The sequence below is a fragment of the Talpa occidentalis genome, unplaced genomic scaffold, assembly GCF_014898055.3.
Source record: "Talpa occidentalis isolate TD23 unplaced genomic scaffold, MPIMG_talOcc4v2.1 talOcc4.2, whole genome shotgun sequence".
In the NCBI taxonomy this organism is placed as follows: Eukaryota; Metazoa; Chordata; class Mammalia; order Eulipotyphla; family Talpidae; genus Talpa; species Talpa occidentalis.
In genome coordinates this window covers 55,969,939-55,984,721 of record NW_023602073.1, presented here as the reverse complement: position 1 = coordinate 55,984,721, position 14,783 = coordinate 55,969,939, and the positions used below count along the sequence as shown (strand labels likewise).

At 56.4% G+C, this 14,783-nt stretch overlaps 1 protein-coding gene across 5 annotated transcripts in view; it reads right to left on the bottom strand.

The window, feature by feature from the left end:
• Positions 1–14,783, bottom strand: part of SYNGAP1 (synaptic Ras GTPase activating protein 1) — a 31,406-nt gene that overhangs the window by 8,882 nt on the left and 7,741 nt on the right. For 4 of the 5 annotated variants that reach the window (XR_008553199.1, XR_008553198.1, XM_037519530.2 and 1 more), the window contains exons 4-15: positions 10,570–10,661; positions 10,017–10,138; positions 8,093–8,246; positions 7,774–7,872; positions 5,645–6,271; positions 5,367–5,511; positions 5,010–5,154; positions 3,304–3,540; positions 2,959–3,160; positions 2,660–2,838; positions 2,013–2,054; positions 550–1,624 (exon numbers count right to left, since the gene is read on the bottom strand). Coding sequence is in view for 3 of the 5 variants with exons in the window: in XM_037519530.2 (XP_037375427.1) it covers positions 550–1,624; positions 2,013–2,054; positions 2,660–2,838; positions 2,959–3,160; positions 3,304–3,540; positions 5,010–5,154; positions 5,367–5,511; positions 5,645–6,271; positions 7,774–7,872; positions 8,093–8,246; positions 10,017–10,138; positions 10,570–10,661 (3,119 nt within the window). In the remaining 2 variants the exon portion in view is untranslated. The remainder of the gene's footprint in view (positions 1–549; positions 1,625–2,012; positions 2,055–2,659; positions 2,839–2,958; positions 3,161–3,303; positions 3,541–5,009; positions 5,155–5,366; positions 5,512–5,644; positions 6,272–7,773; positions 7,873–8,092; positions 8,247–10,016; positions 10,139–10,569; positions 10,662–14,783) is intronic. The other variant, XM_054698725.1, reaches the window with a different exon arrangement.

Below are 14,783 nucleotides of genomic sequence, written 5' to 3'. Positions count from 1 at the left end.
AATATGAGCTCCATGAGAGCAGGGATTTTTGTCTGTTGTACGCTGCCACATCCATAATGCTGAGAACAGCACACAGCACATAGCAGTGCCATCTCCAGTGCATTAAATACTCCACATTTAATGAATGAAAGGAGATAAGAGGGCCTCCCTGGTGGTGCAAGGGGTTAAGCACCGCCCTATGAAGCAATCTGTGGCTTCTGCAGCATGAGTTTGATCCCCGGCCAGCCAGGGAGCTACCCACATGTGCAGCAGACCTCTCCTGACTCACCCGCTGCTCCCCTCAGCAGTGGTTTTCAGTCAGTCTGCCTGTTCTGCCCCCCACTCTGTCTCTGGTGAATCCTCTCACCCCCACCCCGGCATCTCTGGCCTGTACCCCAGCTCTTGTATGTACAAATAAATAAATCTTAAAAAAAAATGAAAAATGAAAAATAAGAAAGGAAGAAAATGGTAACTTCAAACCACAGACTATTCTATACCCACCTCCCCAACCCATTCCCTTCTTCCCTCCCTGGTCCTCACTCATCTGGCCTTCCTCTCACCCTCACCTACCTGCTTAGTGATGGAGGGCTTGAGGCCCCCACCCCCTCCGCCACCGCTGCCCCCGCTGCCCCCAATGCTGCCCTCCTTGCTGAGGCTCTGTTGCCGTGGACGGGCAGGGCCATAACTCGGTTCCGGTGACTGCAATAGATTCCCGCTGGATGGCCGGGGTTTCTGGGCCGCGCTGACCGTCAATTGCTGAGACTTGCCCCTCTGCAACGGAGGTGGCTGGCCCCCACCACCCCCACCACTGCCCCCACCACCACTCCCACCTCCGGGCCCTGAGGGGGCAGGCCTCTGGGGACCAATGGTGATCTGGGGAGGGGACAGCATGTGCTGCAGGTTGTCCTGGAGTGAGAGCTGCCGACGGGTGAAGTCAGTGCCAGAGGGTCCAAACTCATCACTATAGCTGTGGCTGTGGAGGATGGAAGCGGCGGGGGGCTTAGGGACCCCTGAGGAGAGGTCTTCACTCTTGCTATAGCCATGGAATGGGGCAAAGGTGTCCCCGGGGGGCTCTCCACCTCGGTGGTGGTGATGGTGGTGATGGTGGTGGTGGGAGGAGGGAGGGGCATGGCCACCGCCCCCTCCGTGGCCCCCTGGGGGGCCTGGCCCATCAGCAGCCATGTGGAAGAGAGGGTTCTGGAAGGAGAGGGGTATGCGCAGTTGCTGGGCAGGGACACCGTCCGTGGTGACACCCATCTGGCTGAGGCGCATGCCAGCCGCCGTGATGGACGAACCACTCCCCTGGGACAGGCGCCCAGGGGGCGCAGGCCGCAGCCCCAAGGCTGCTGTCAGGGAGGCCTGGCTTGAGTGCAGCAGGTCCCCAACAGCCGCCAGGTTGGACACACTGCTGCTGTTCAGGCGGCCACCGGGCCCATCACCCTGCAGATCTAGCATGGAGACACTTTTGTTGACACTCAGCATCTTCTGCTCCGGCTCTGTGATGTCCGAGCTGCTCGTGCAGTATGCTGGCGAGGAACGGGCCAAGGGTGGCCGGCTCACATAGAACAGGTCTTTTCCCCCACCAGGGGGTGGTGGGGGTGGCTTTTCCTTGGTTGGGGAAGGGAGGCGAGCCATGTCCATAGAGCTGTCGGAAGGGAAGGGGGCACACAAATGGGAGGTCAAGCTAAGGCTACTGGCAAGTGAGTCCGCTAAGGTCCAGCACAGGCCTTGGGGTGAAAGGTGGGACCCACAGGGAAGGGCTGAGAGCTGGCAGTGGCAGCTCTGCAAAGGGGAGGCAGGTAGGATGGGAGGGGATAAAAGGAGAAAACAAGCCCCCTCCAGGAAGGGAGTGAGGCCCAGAGGAAGGGAGATGGGGCAGCCAAAGAAGGGATGAGGGGCAGGTCTGGGCAGATATGGAGGAGATGAGGGTGCATGGAGGAGAAGAGGAGAGGAGGAAGGTGAAGGCCACTGGAGTGGGAGGTGGGAGCAGACAGGAGAGGAGCTGAGGGTGGGGGGAGGGGAAAGCCCCTCACCTGTTGAGGCCTCGAGCCATGAAGGACTGAAGGTCGATGGAGCTGGAGAAAGATGGAAAGAGGGGCGAGCACAGACAGAGAGAAGGAGAGAGGTGGGCAAAGGCATGGACGAATGGGAGGAGGTGGGAGTGGTGGAATGGGTACAGCGTCATGGAGGCAGAGACACGGGCAGAGGAACAAGCAGGGAGGTCATCAAAACAATGAGCAGCAGTGAGGCACGGCGCCCCCAAAGGTTCAGGGGTTACTTCTCTCATACTGGATGGTGGGAAGGCCCAAGGGGGTCTGGTCAGAGCTGGGGTATTGCTTATTACCAACCAGTACCGAGATTTGAATGTTTTAATACCACCTGGTTGATCCAGCAGGTACTGGCTGAGCTCAGTTCTGGGAGGGGCACGGGCAGGCAGCGGGGCGAGGCAGAGCTGGCAGGCAGACCCCCATGGCTTGCAAGCCAGAGCTGCAGAAGCCCCTGCACTTGTCCTGTGGCCTCTCAGTTTCTTGTTCACTTTAGCTTTAAAGGATTCTCAGTCTAACCGCTGACTGTTCCTGTCTCCTTACCACTTTCGCTGAGAACCCGCCCCTTTTTCCTTTCTTTCTAGCCCTAGAGAGCTGCACATGGAGCCCAGGGGTGGGAGTCCCATGGCGCTCACCTGTTGAGGTCCCGCATCATGTAGCCCTGCATCTCAGCCGATGGGCCCCGGAGCACCACCGGCTGAGGCCGGGGCCGCTCACTCTGACGGCTCGGTTGCCTTTGGATGTTGGGGTTCCTCAGAGCTGTGCTGATGTCGTTGAGGAGCCGGGGCAATGGACCCAGCTTCAGGAGAGCTTCCTGAAAGAGTAAGGCTGTTAGCTAGAGACTAAGTCCCCAGCTTTAAGAGTGCCTCAGTTGTCTGAACTGGGGCAGTAGTGGTGAGACACTACTCGTTCCCTTCTGGGGGCATTTGCTGACCTTGCTGAGCTGGGGCAGCACCTCCCAGAGGAGGGCATGCAATGTGGAGAGTTCTCGGCCCAAGTCAATGTAACCCTCAAAGCTACTGCTGTTGGTCAACGTGTCCAGGTTAGAGATCTCGTACAGGAACTGCTGCATGGAACCCCATTCCAGCTCCAGAAATTCATTCATGAATCCCAGAAAGTCCTCCTTTGAGGTAAACCTGGTCAAGGCATCCAGAAGGCAGAGGTCACATACACAGAAGGCCTCACACCCAACCCTGTCTCAGGGTCTCTGGGGACTCAGGAAACCCTTCCCAGCCACTCCCAGCCTATCCTCCCCCGCCCTGCCTGAGGCTTCCCTCACTTGGAAAAGTTGGCCAGGTTCTGGATGACCTTGGCGATGAGGGTGAGGGTTCGTGAGGTCTGCTCATCTGGGTACTCCTGCATGAGCCCAAAGAGACTGGGCGACATAATGGCTGGGCAGAGGAAGCGCAGGAAGAGCGAGGCACTGATCAGCCTGTCAGCGATGTCCTCCCTACCCCGCTCTGCACAACGCAGCCTCCAAGACGCAAACACCTCCTTCAGCTCCCTCGGGAACACGCTGGGGGGAAGGGGTGGGGAGACAGAGAGAGAGAGAAAGAAAGAGAGAGACCGGGACTGAGCCCCAGAGACCCTCAGCTTCCAGGAAACATGCTGAGGGGGGTGGTAGGAGGTGAAGGTGTGGAAACAGGTGAGAGAGACAGGGAGGGCGGGACTGCAGGAGGAAGACGGGAGGCTGCTAGAAGAAGAGGGCTATGACAGAGGGGCCAGACAGATCAGGGGGAGAGAAATGGAGAGGGAGAGAAGGTGAGGGGAGAGAGACACGCAGGAGAAAGACAGAGGGGTGTGTGAGAGAGGCAAGGAGAGGAGGAGAAGAAAAACAGACACCAGGGAGAGACAGAGATGGGAGAGAGATGGAGGGTCACTTGAGTTACAGGGAGCTCGGACCCCCCAACTCTTCTGGATTCCAGGGAAATGGGGATGGAGGTGCCCAGGCATGATCCCCAGTCCCTGGAATGGCTCAGATGTCACTCCCCCACTCTCTGTTCCACGTCAATGTCCCATTGACACCTTAAACTCTGACTCTGTAAAGTGGAGCTCACCATCGCCCCCACACCACCACGGGCTCCTCCTGACTTCCCTGGTTCTGTCAATGAGGCCGCAGGTCTCCCAAACTCGTGCATCATCCCAGACTCCCTGCAGACACACCCCCTCCTTTACAATCAGTTGACAACTCCAGCTGGTCCTTTTCTCAGAGGTCCTTGCAGCAGCCTCCTCTACTTTTCCTGCCGCCATCCTGATTGCAGAATCTGACTTCCGCGCATGTCCCATCACAGTAGCCCTCCCCACTGCCCCCAAACCTGGGCTTCCTTCTCCCTGCTCAAGTCATCCCCTCCCCAACTCTACTTAGGGATTAATCTCTCAATCACGACACTTCCGGGCACCAGCAACATTCCTACCAATAAACTCCTTAACCTGCCCGTGGAGGCCTCGCAGATTCTAACTCCAATTCCTGTCTAGACACCATCTACCACTTTCCATTACGAGCCATGCGCTCCATTAAGCCTGTGCTAACCGCTGCCCCTGGGTTTCAACCTGCGTGTATGTTCCTGTCCCGCAGTCTTCTTCTGAAATGTCTTCATTGCCCACAACATCCATATAGCATGACCCGACTTCAAAGCCCAGGGGCACCTCATCCATGAAGCCTTCCATGACCTCAACCAAAGCTGTCTGCTCTGACCTTATATTGAATGGCGGGGAGAGGGGAAAAGGGAGGCCCATATACTTGCATACTTGGCGCATAACACATACTGCAGCTGTTCTATGGCTTTGTGTGTATGCAACTTGTCCCTATTCATTCCGGTGGAGGCCCTCTGAGGACACTGCTCAGGCCCCATCCCTGTCTGTCTGCTCCATAACACTCTGCCCATAGTTGGTACTCAGTCCTCTTTGAGGATGGACAGATGGATGAACAGATGAACACACGACTCCCCCAACCCAAGCCCCCCAACCCAGCGTTCCCAGTCTCACCAATGGGAGTTGACCACCTTGCACAGGGCCAACTCACAGCACATTCGCAGGTTGGCCTGGTGCTCTGCCAGACTGGACGCTGTGCACTTGATGGGGTCCACCTCACAGTTCTCCTCAGACTCGTACAAAGCACGGATGAACTCCCCTGGGGTGGGAGTACAACAAGGGGTGGTCATACTCTCCGAGGGCAGGGACAGGGGCCGCCTGGGTTGAGGGAATCTCAGAATCGGGTGGTTGGAGGCAGGAGTCAGTACCAAGCTGAGAAGGGGAGGACTTGGGGTCTGGAGTTGCGGGGTCTGGGGTTAGGGTGGACATCTGGTAGGTTTGGGAAGAAGATGACCTGAGGGTGGGCCATACCAATGGCATCTTTGAGGTATTTCTGACCAATCAGTCTCATGTACTCTTCTATGGCTTTAGTGGCGAGCGTGTTCTCGCGGAATATGAGGTGCTCACGTTCCATGAACCGGTCCACCTCCGACATGGCCATGTCTGAAAGGAAGTCCTGGGACCCAGGAAAATCCAAGGGTCAATCTCTGTACAACTCAAGCTCACGAAGGCAGAAGTGTCCTATCCTCACCAACTCTCCCAAGCGAGTGCCCTCCCAGGTGAACTTTTCCTGAGGCTACAGTGCTCACCTTGGCCTTGCCTGTACTCTGCAGGATATGCACCAGGGCACTGGCAACCTCCTCCTTGCCCTTGACATTCAGGGCGGGCTCCAACACTGCACACAGCATCCGATAATGGTTGGTAACATACTCTGCAAACTCCTTATACAGCTCCATGGGCAGGATACTCATCGTCTGGTAACGTGCTTTCAGTCGCACAGCTGGGCAGCCTCCTTTGCCCTTGCCCCCTGAACCACCCCCCGAGCCTCCTCCCCCACCTGAGCCCCCCATCCCCCCAGAGCCCCCACTTCCTGTTGGCAGGGTTACGGGGTACCACTGCTCTGTGAAGTGGCGCCCAGCCAGGGTAGCCACAGGCACAGTCACCAGGCCGACATAGCCCGCCTTGTCCTTCTTGCGCTTTTTGTCTGAGTCACGGTACAGATGCAGCCGCAGGGCACGGACAGCTGGCAGGTTGTTAAACTCGAAGTGTTCACCCCAGAAGACGGTGTCCCCTGAGGCTGACCGGGGCTTGGAGGTGGTCCGCGCATACAGCATGTCATCCAGGCAGAGCTCACAATAGTACCGCTTCTTGGGTGGCAGCTCCCGGGCCTCTATGATCCATAGCTTCAACACGTTGTCCACCCGGCGGCTGTTGTCCTGGCATGGTGGGGTGGGCACAGTGGATAAAGGTGACGGGGCAGAGAGGCAGACACCAAAAGAGGAGAGAGAGTGACAAAGTGAGAGATGCTCTATGAGACAGCAATCATAGGTAGAGGATGTATGTACTGGACTGACTAGTGACTCCCTCCTGCCCCCCACCAAATTCATGTCTGTTCAGAGCCTGTGAATGTGACCGTATTGGGAAATAAAGTCGTTGCAGATGCAATCATATTAAGGTGAGGTCACACGGGAGAAGAGTGGACCCTAAATCCAATCACTGCCCTTTACATGGAGAGGGAGATTTAGGGATCAGACACACAGAAGATGGCTATGTAGAGGTGGAAGTGAAACTAGACAGATGCAGCTACAGGTCAAGAAATGCCACAGATCGCTGGCCGTCACCAGAAGCTATGAAGAGGCAAGGAAAGACAAGAATTCTTCCTAGAGCTTCAGAAGCACCAAAGCCCTGCCAACACACCTTGATTTTGGACTTCTGCTGTCCTGAACTATGAGCAGATACACAGGGCTATCTAAGTGACCCAATTTGTGGTGATTTGTTACAGCAACCCTAGGAAACTAACACAGAAGGGCAGGTCACACCTCAGACACAGATTCAGTACTGGGAAAGATTGTAAATGCTAGAGTAAAATAACAAAAGTATCAAGGAGAGGACTGGGAAGTCCTTCAAAGACAATCAGAATTGAAATGAGAAAGAAAACTGCATAATATGGGATGGATGAGGCTAAATTATTAGTGTGAACAGAGCCTGGAGGACACAGTTGACCACAAGCTCATGTGAGTTTCAGGTGATGATACAGGGTGCTGAAAGGAGGAACCTGTCTGGACTCTGCATGGGTTAGTTAGATTGCATCTAGCATCTTGGATTAATTCTTTAGGAAGGACGTTAATAAAGAAGGGTTCCCCAGAGGGGGATCATCAAGACTGCGAGTTTAGTAGAAACTGGACTGCAGAGAATAGCTGACAAAACTGGGAACATTTCTCCTGGGAAGTAGAAGTCTTGGCAGGGAATAGACTCAGAGAATGTCTGAGCCATGGGGACCTTAGAGATCATCTAGTCCCAACTCCATCCCCACCAATTTCACAGAAGAAACCAAGGTTGGTTGAGAGCCATGACTACCTGACAACTGTGTTCTACAGAAACACTGTAAGCAGGAGCTGGGCCACCCCCTGTCAAGACAATCAGTGAAACTTTCCTGCAGCAGGGAAGATTGGCCAGGACTCCCAGCGCCCTATCAACGCTCTCTGATAGCCATGGTAGAGACAGATCATAAGGTAGAAAGGGAAAAGGAACTGGGGACTCAGAGAAATGTGGTCACCTCCTGCTCATTCAGGTCCCCTCCTCACCCAAACCTCCCCTCCTCTAGTTCATTGTCCTCCCTAGGTCCCTACAGTGTTTGCTTCAGCAGCACATATACCTGGTCCCTAGCTTCCCCTTAAACTTTGCCTTGCCCATACTGTGTCCCCTTTATTTCCAATACCTTGTTAGGTTTTACTGCTCGTTGTAGATTCTCGATCCATTTGTCCCTTTCTGCCGCAGAACGACAAGCAAAACATTTTGTTCCTGACGACGTTGTTACCTAGAGAGGGGTGTGGAGTTGAGATGAGGCTCTAGGACCGGAGGAAAGGAGGTGACTCTTAAGGACCGGAGACTCCACCATCACCCCTTCCATGCCAGTCCTCTAGTCTCCTTTCCACAAGGCCCAGAGGCTTCTGATTCCTTTAAATCCCCACCAGTGCCGCTTTCTACAGGTCCTTCTGCCCTTACCCTCCATCACCCCTGCCCACTAGACCTAGTACCTCAAAACAGAATTCTTGGCCCAGGATGGAGCTGTGCACAGGCTTGATAATGGAATCTTCATCCAAGTTGAGCTCCAAGGCCTCAGCCGCACTGCTAGGACTCAGCAAGGACTCGTGAGAGTGTGACTCTTTAAAACTCTGCATCAGCCGGGCCCTGGCAGATGGAAGGTTCAGAAGGGATCAGGGCCCTCCACTCTTCTTACACACCCAGGGCTCTGCGTCATCAACCTGGCTCTAGGGTGGAAACTTGGGGGAAGAGTCTCCTGAACACCCCTAACACCCCTCCCAGCAAGAAACAGACACAAAGAAACCCAGGCTACCCTGGAAAAGGACATGAGGGATGTGAGAGACACCAGAACCCTGTAAGAAACACCCTCCTCCCCCACCCCAGTTCACATAGGAGGGGTTGTCTGGAGTGGAAACACCTAGAAATATCTCAACCCTGAGATGGACCATGACAGTAAAAAAAAAAAAAAAAAACAACACAAGGTGGGCCTGGAATACTTCTAGGTGGGGCTTCTAGGTGGTTCCCCAAACCAGAACCTCAATAAAAGGAGGAGCACAGAGGTAAAGAACCGAAAGTACAAAGAAGGTGAGGTACTTCCCTGGGCCAGCCTTACAGCTAGTGCCTAAAACACACTTAATGACTGAAAGAAGGAGTGAAGTGAGAGGAAAAGTTTTAGCAGAATCACAAAAGAGTGAGTAAAAATCATAAGAAATAAGAGAAAGCTGTGGGCAGGAAAGACTGAGAATGAAGGCCGGAGACTAAAAATGGGGCCTGGGGAAGACGAGGGATGGGGAGGTAAAGCTGTGTGGGGGAGGGTGAGGAGGGGCAACCGGCGAGAGGGCCGAGGGTGAGGGAATACGGGCCGGGCCGTGCTGGAGAGCCCGGAGCGAGGGGCTGAGGATGATGGAGGACGGGGCACAGGGCAGGGGGAACGAGGTGGTGAGCCAGAGGCATGGAGGTGGCTAGGGGATGAAGAGTAGCGAGCAGTAGGAAAGCGGGAGGGGGAGCTCGGGTGTGGGAGCCTCCATGAAGCTATTTATAGCAGCCCCGTCATTCGGGCTCTGTTGCCGTCAGCGCGACGCTCCCCCGGCCCCCCGCCCCCGCGGCCAGGAATACCAGGCCCTCACCCCCCGCTGGCCCCAAATCCAGCTCTGGCGACAGGGGAGGGGGGCAGGGGAAGGTGTGACTCACCTAGCCCAACCTCCCTACCTGCCCAATCCTGGGGGCGGCCAGACATGGGGGGAAAGGAAGGAACGGGAATCGACCTGGGAAGTGATTGGGGGAGGGGGGAACCCTGAGAAGGACCCCAAGAGCAGACAACAGATCAGAGATCTTCAAACCCGGCCTCGGAGACCCTCTGGCCCTCTCTGAATGTTTCTTCCTCATGCTTCAGTCCATGGATTAACCCTACAGCCTCCCCTCCCCTTTCTGTCAGCCTGACTACCTGTGCCAGCCTCTCCTTTCTCTTTCCTGCTCTATGCTGTGCCCTCCTTCATCCAGCAGTACCTGCCGGCCCCTGCCAACCTGCTGCCTTTCAAGCTGCCCCTCCACCTGCATCACACTGTGCCTCTCCCGGCAACCTACCACCCCTTCCCCAAATTCTTTTAAATCTTCCTCCCAGGCTTCATCACTCCTTCTCTAGTCTTCTGTCCAGCTCCTTTAATACTGAGCTGGAGCCCATCCTGATGCCAGCCTGAAGAGTCCCTCCTTGGCTTCACCTTTGTTCCTTTCCTGCCTCTGCTGTCCTCCCCCTGCTTCCTCTTCTCAGTATGGTCCCCAGCCCCACACATCCCTCAACCAACCAGAGGCCTTCAACCTCTGCATTCAGATAATCCCCAAACCTCCCCATCTCACCCCAGAGCCCCCTATATCTCATGCAACTCACCCTGCCCTCCCCCCACCCCCCAGCCCCTGTACCGGTCATGGTCAGCACTTCGGAAGCGAGGCAGGATCTGGCGAAAGCTACTGGTCCGGTCAAGTTTGGGTTGTGACTTTGTGCGTTTGATGGAGCTTTTTAGCCTCCGGCTCAGGAAGCCTTGCTGGGGGGGGGGGGGAGAGGGGTGGGTTGGGGCAAGGTTAATTCTACCTACTCACCCCTCAGGGGTAGAGTCCCTGAAGAAAGGTGAGGTGGGGGAAAGGGAAGTCTCCAGAGGCGAGGAAAGGGGATAGGAGCCCCGCTACCAGTTTGTCTTCCTGTGCTCCCACGGGTGCGAGTGCACACACAAACACACACACCAGCTTGGAGAAGGTGGGAGGGCTGGTCTGAGAAGCAGGGGGGCAGAGCCAAGAAGGGGGAAACCAAAGAGGTGGGGAGACATACACACACTCTCACACACACTCTCACACTCTTTCTCTCTCAATTGCTCCCCCTCCTGCCCCCTTTCTCTGAATCCTGGGACTCCAGCTGGGGCTAGAGGGGAGGGGACCCAGCTGAGCCACATCTGGCAGGCGCCTGCCTTCACTCACTCACCGAGGGCCGGAAGGGCGCAGCGGGGGCGGCCTCCATGCTGTACTGCTTCCCCCCTGGGACGCTCTTCCTCCTCGAGCGACCCAAGTGGTATTCTGGAGGGGAGGAAAGGGCCACAAGGGAAGTTGGGAAGGGGTCGCTGTTAGACCAGGTGTCCACCCTTGGCCCCAGCACAGCTGCCCACCTCCCTCTGCCCCTCAGCTCCAGCCTCACCTACCCCCCGGAAAGCAGCAGGAAGAGCAGCGGCGGCTGAGAGGCTGGCGGTGGGAAGGAGGGGGCAAGGAACCTGAGCCGGAGCCCCCTGAGGGGGACGGGGTAGGTGGCCTTAGGCCCATGACTGAGGCTGGCAGTCAGCAAAGGCGCATGGCTGAGACGGTCAGTGAAACCCCCGTAATAAAGGACGCCAAAGAGCCTAGGAAGTTGGGCCCTCGATGCCCACCCCCCCAGGAAGGAGCTAGGCAAGCTGGGGGAGGGGAGTTGGGTTAAAGGTCATTGCCCGAAGGCCAGCTCTCCTCTCTCCTCAGCTGGGCACATCTTCCACCAGCTTCCCCCCTCCTAGAACCTGTCTGTCTGTCTGGAGGGCCCAGGCTGCCTCCCATGACCCCCTCCCTGGGTTGGAGGGGGAAGTTTGGAAGGACCAGTGAGGAGTGACTAGGAAAGAATCCTGGGGACAGACATTCAAGGAAGGGACAGATGGGGGGAGGGGAGATAAAGGACCCGGCTCCACGTGCACTGCAGTGGCAGGAACTCAGAGGGAGGGGGGGACAAGAGAAGAATGCAGGGGAGTGGGCAGGGAGTGGGGAGGATGGGCAGTGGAGGTTGGGGGAACTCCCAAGTGAGGGCAGGGAGAGGAGGAGGAGGGGAGGTGAATGCGGATGAAGCTGGGACTGCCAAGAGCCTAGAGTGGTGGCAGCTCTGAGGAAGGAAGCTGAGGCTCTGCTGCCAGGGAATTTAGAGGGGCCGAGGGGCTAGAGGAGAATGAAAGTGGGGGGATGCCAAGCTCCGGTTCCAGCTCCAGAATGGCTGCCCAGGCCTGGGCTCCCCCCTCAGCACCACAGTCACCACTGCAGCCAATGGGGGGGCAGGTGCTGCATCAGGGGCGGGGCTACCATCTCCATGGCAACAAGAAGCTACAGGCTGGAGGGGGGGGTGGACCGGAAGAGCTGCCTGTTAACCCTCTCAGTTCCTGAACAAGGAACAGCTCCATTTTTTACTGTCTGCTTCCAGAATTGCAAACTGCCAGCAAATTGCCCTACAATCAACCCCCAGCTTCTCTTTACCTCTAAAACCTAGGTATTAAGAGTTCTGCACGCAAAAATGTGGATCCCCTGACATATATGACACAGGATTCCTTGCCAGTCCCTAAGGAACATGATATATAGAGCACAGAAACACACAGTGAGCTGTTGGGGGGCGGGGGGGGGGTGCATTTATATGAGAACCACAATACAAAAATAAATTGGGGTCAAGGTGCTTATGAGACATACAGACAACTGTGAGCACAGGGGTGCAATGGATCCACATTCTGAGACCCTGAGAGCCCCAAACCTCATGGGGTACATGCTTAGGCACATGTGAACACTGCAACAGAGGAGTACATACTTGGACCCAGACACCCACATAAGAGCTGTCTTGGGAAATCACACGGGCAGCACACTACAGAAATGGACATTTAACCCTGAAACACACACATGGCCCCCACACAGGGGCAGCCAGGTGAACCTCTAAGACACATACTTGAGTAGAACACAATCCCCACCACATCCAAGAATCCCCAGATTCCAAAAGAACAAGCATCTTTCATTCACATGAAATGTCCAACCACATCCACTTTTCTCAGGACAACCGCTTTCCCCCCAGCCCTTCCCTGATGCCAACACAGGCTCCATGACCATTACCAGCATAAAGAAAATTCGGGAGCAAATGTGCTCATTATTTTTCTGTTACACACTCAACAATGCATCTGAAGGCTCAGAATAGCATTCTCCTACTCTCTGCATTTCTCAGGTATGGCTGCTTCACTCTCATTCCAAGGATCCTGGCTTAGTCACTATTATCACATGCAAGTTCTTCTAATAAAGACAAAGTCTAACTTTAAATCCACCAAAATTTTGCTTTGGAACTCAAAAATTAACAGAAGGAGTACAAATTTGCTAATTGCTTCACTTGCTTCTTGGCAGTAGTATAATCTTACACATATTACCAGGAACTAAGATCCATGAACTCACACATAAGTCACAGGTACACAGAGGCCACATACACAGACGCTTGCAGAGACTGCCGCAAGGGAAAGAAAAGCAGAAACACATAAGAAAAGGGGGCAGAGTGACAGAAACACAGGACATCCTGCTATTAGTGCTGCATGCAGTGACATGCACAGAAAACAGCACACACCCGTGTGTACACACAGAGCAAACCTGATAAGCATACACTGTGATCCTGAGTCTCCTTGTCCCATCCCTGCACGATGTATACACGCATGCACACACATAACAGCCACCTACACAGACCCGTAACACAGGCATTGTGCACACACCCACACATGTACACACCCTGTGTACACACACAACCGCACTCACACACGCACACACACACACACAGAGCAAGGGTTTGACTACCGCCTCTCCAACCTCTCTAATCATGCCATCACCCACAGAATCTCCCCCCTCCCCACGAACCCCCCAAATCCCTAACCTTCCCTTTGGGCTTTCTTCCTTGTCACACCCAGCTGGCATTCTCAAGGGGAGCAGGGGAGGGAGGCTGCCAGAGCAGGATGAGGGACAGAGTGGCACAGAAAGCAGAGAAATGGGGGGCAAAACTATGCTGGGGACAGGAACCTCTAATGACAGTCCCTGAAGTGACAGACCTCACGTGAGCCAGTCTCCACGCCTGAGTGGCCTTCCTACAGCGCCTGCAGCCTACACCAACCTGGTGCCCTCTTCCACCTTGCCCCTTTCTTCTCTCAGAGATCTCTTTACCCAAAGGCCCAACTCCACTCTCTCCCCCTCCCCCCACCGCTCCTAAGCCCCTTCCTCCCCATCTAAGCTCCCTCATCCTCTCTTTTCTAAATCTGGCTGAACTATTTCCCACATTTGATTCTCCAGCTAACCTTCCTTTCTCTCTGGCTCTCTTCCCTCCCTCCAAGCCTCTCTCATTCCTCCTCTCCCCCTTTCTCCTTACTTTTCCTCTTTATCCCACTCTTTCCCTTTTCAGCTTCTCTGGCTCCTGTCCCTGACCAAGCAGGGGGTCACAGCTGCTTAGCTCAAAGGTATTCGATGACATGATAGGATTCCAAGGAACACTCTCACACACATTTACTCTCTGCCCCCACTTGCACACCACCCACATCCAGACACACCCTGGACACCCATGCTGGGACTGACACAGATACCCAGGCCAACGATGGAACACACATGCAAAGACACACACCTGCCACCAGGGACACAAAATCCTGCTCGCGCTGCCACACATCCCCACACACAGGACAGGCCGGGAGGTGAGCCCCAGACAGGGACATGCATGCTCAAGGGTCAGAGGTGACATGTCTCAGTAGCGGCACGGACTGGCCCACAGCTGATCCCGAGCCCCCCAGGCAGGACCGGGAAGAGACAGGAGGAGACAGGACAGGCTTGCACGCGGCTGGCTGCACATGTGTGCATGAGGAACTGTGTCCCATGTGCACATGGCACTGACACACAGGGGACCCGGGCACGGACAGGGGCACACACGAGGACACACCGGCTGCCGCCTCCACCGAGGGGCGGCAAGACCACCCCGCGCCGGCCGCCCCCGCGCGCTCGCCCCGCGGCCGGTCCCCGACCCCCACCCTCCGACCTCCGACGCCCCCCTCCGGTTACCATAACTCCCCCCACTCGGAAGATGCAGCGAGAACATGCGGAGGGAGCAGCTGCCGCCGCCGCCGCGGCCTCCCCACCCCCCGCGCCCCCGCACACGCGCGCCCCCGCCCCACGCGCGCCCCACGCGCGCCCCGCCCGCCGGCCCCGCCCTTACCTCGCGCCGCCCCCTGGGGTCGGGGGTGTCCCCGGTGGGGGAGGGGCTCCCCCCGCGCGGGGGAGGGGCGGGTGCGGCGGGAGAGGGGGCGGCGCGGCCCGGCTCGCGCGCCCGGCGCGGTGGGGGCGGCGGCGGGGCCCGGGACGGCCGGGACGGCCGCGCGGTGACGGCCGCGGGAACGGCTCCCTCCGCCGCCGCTCCCGCCG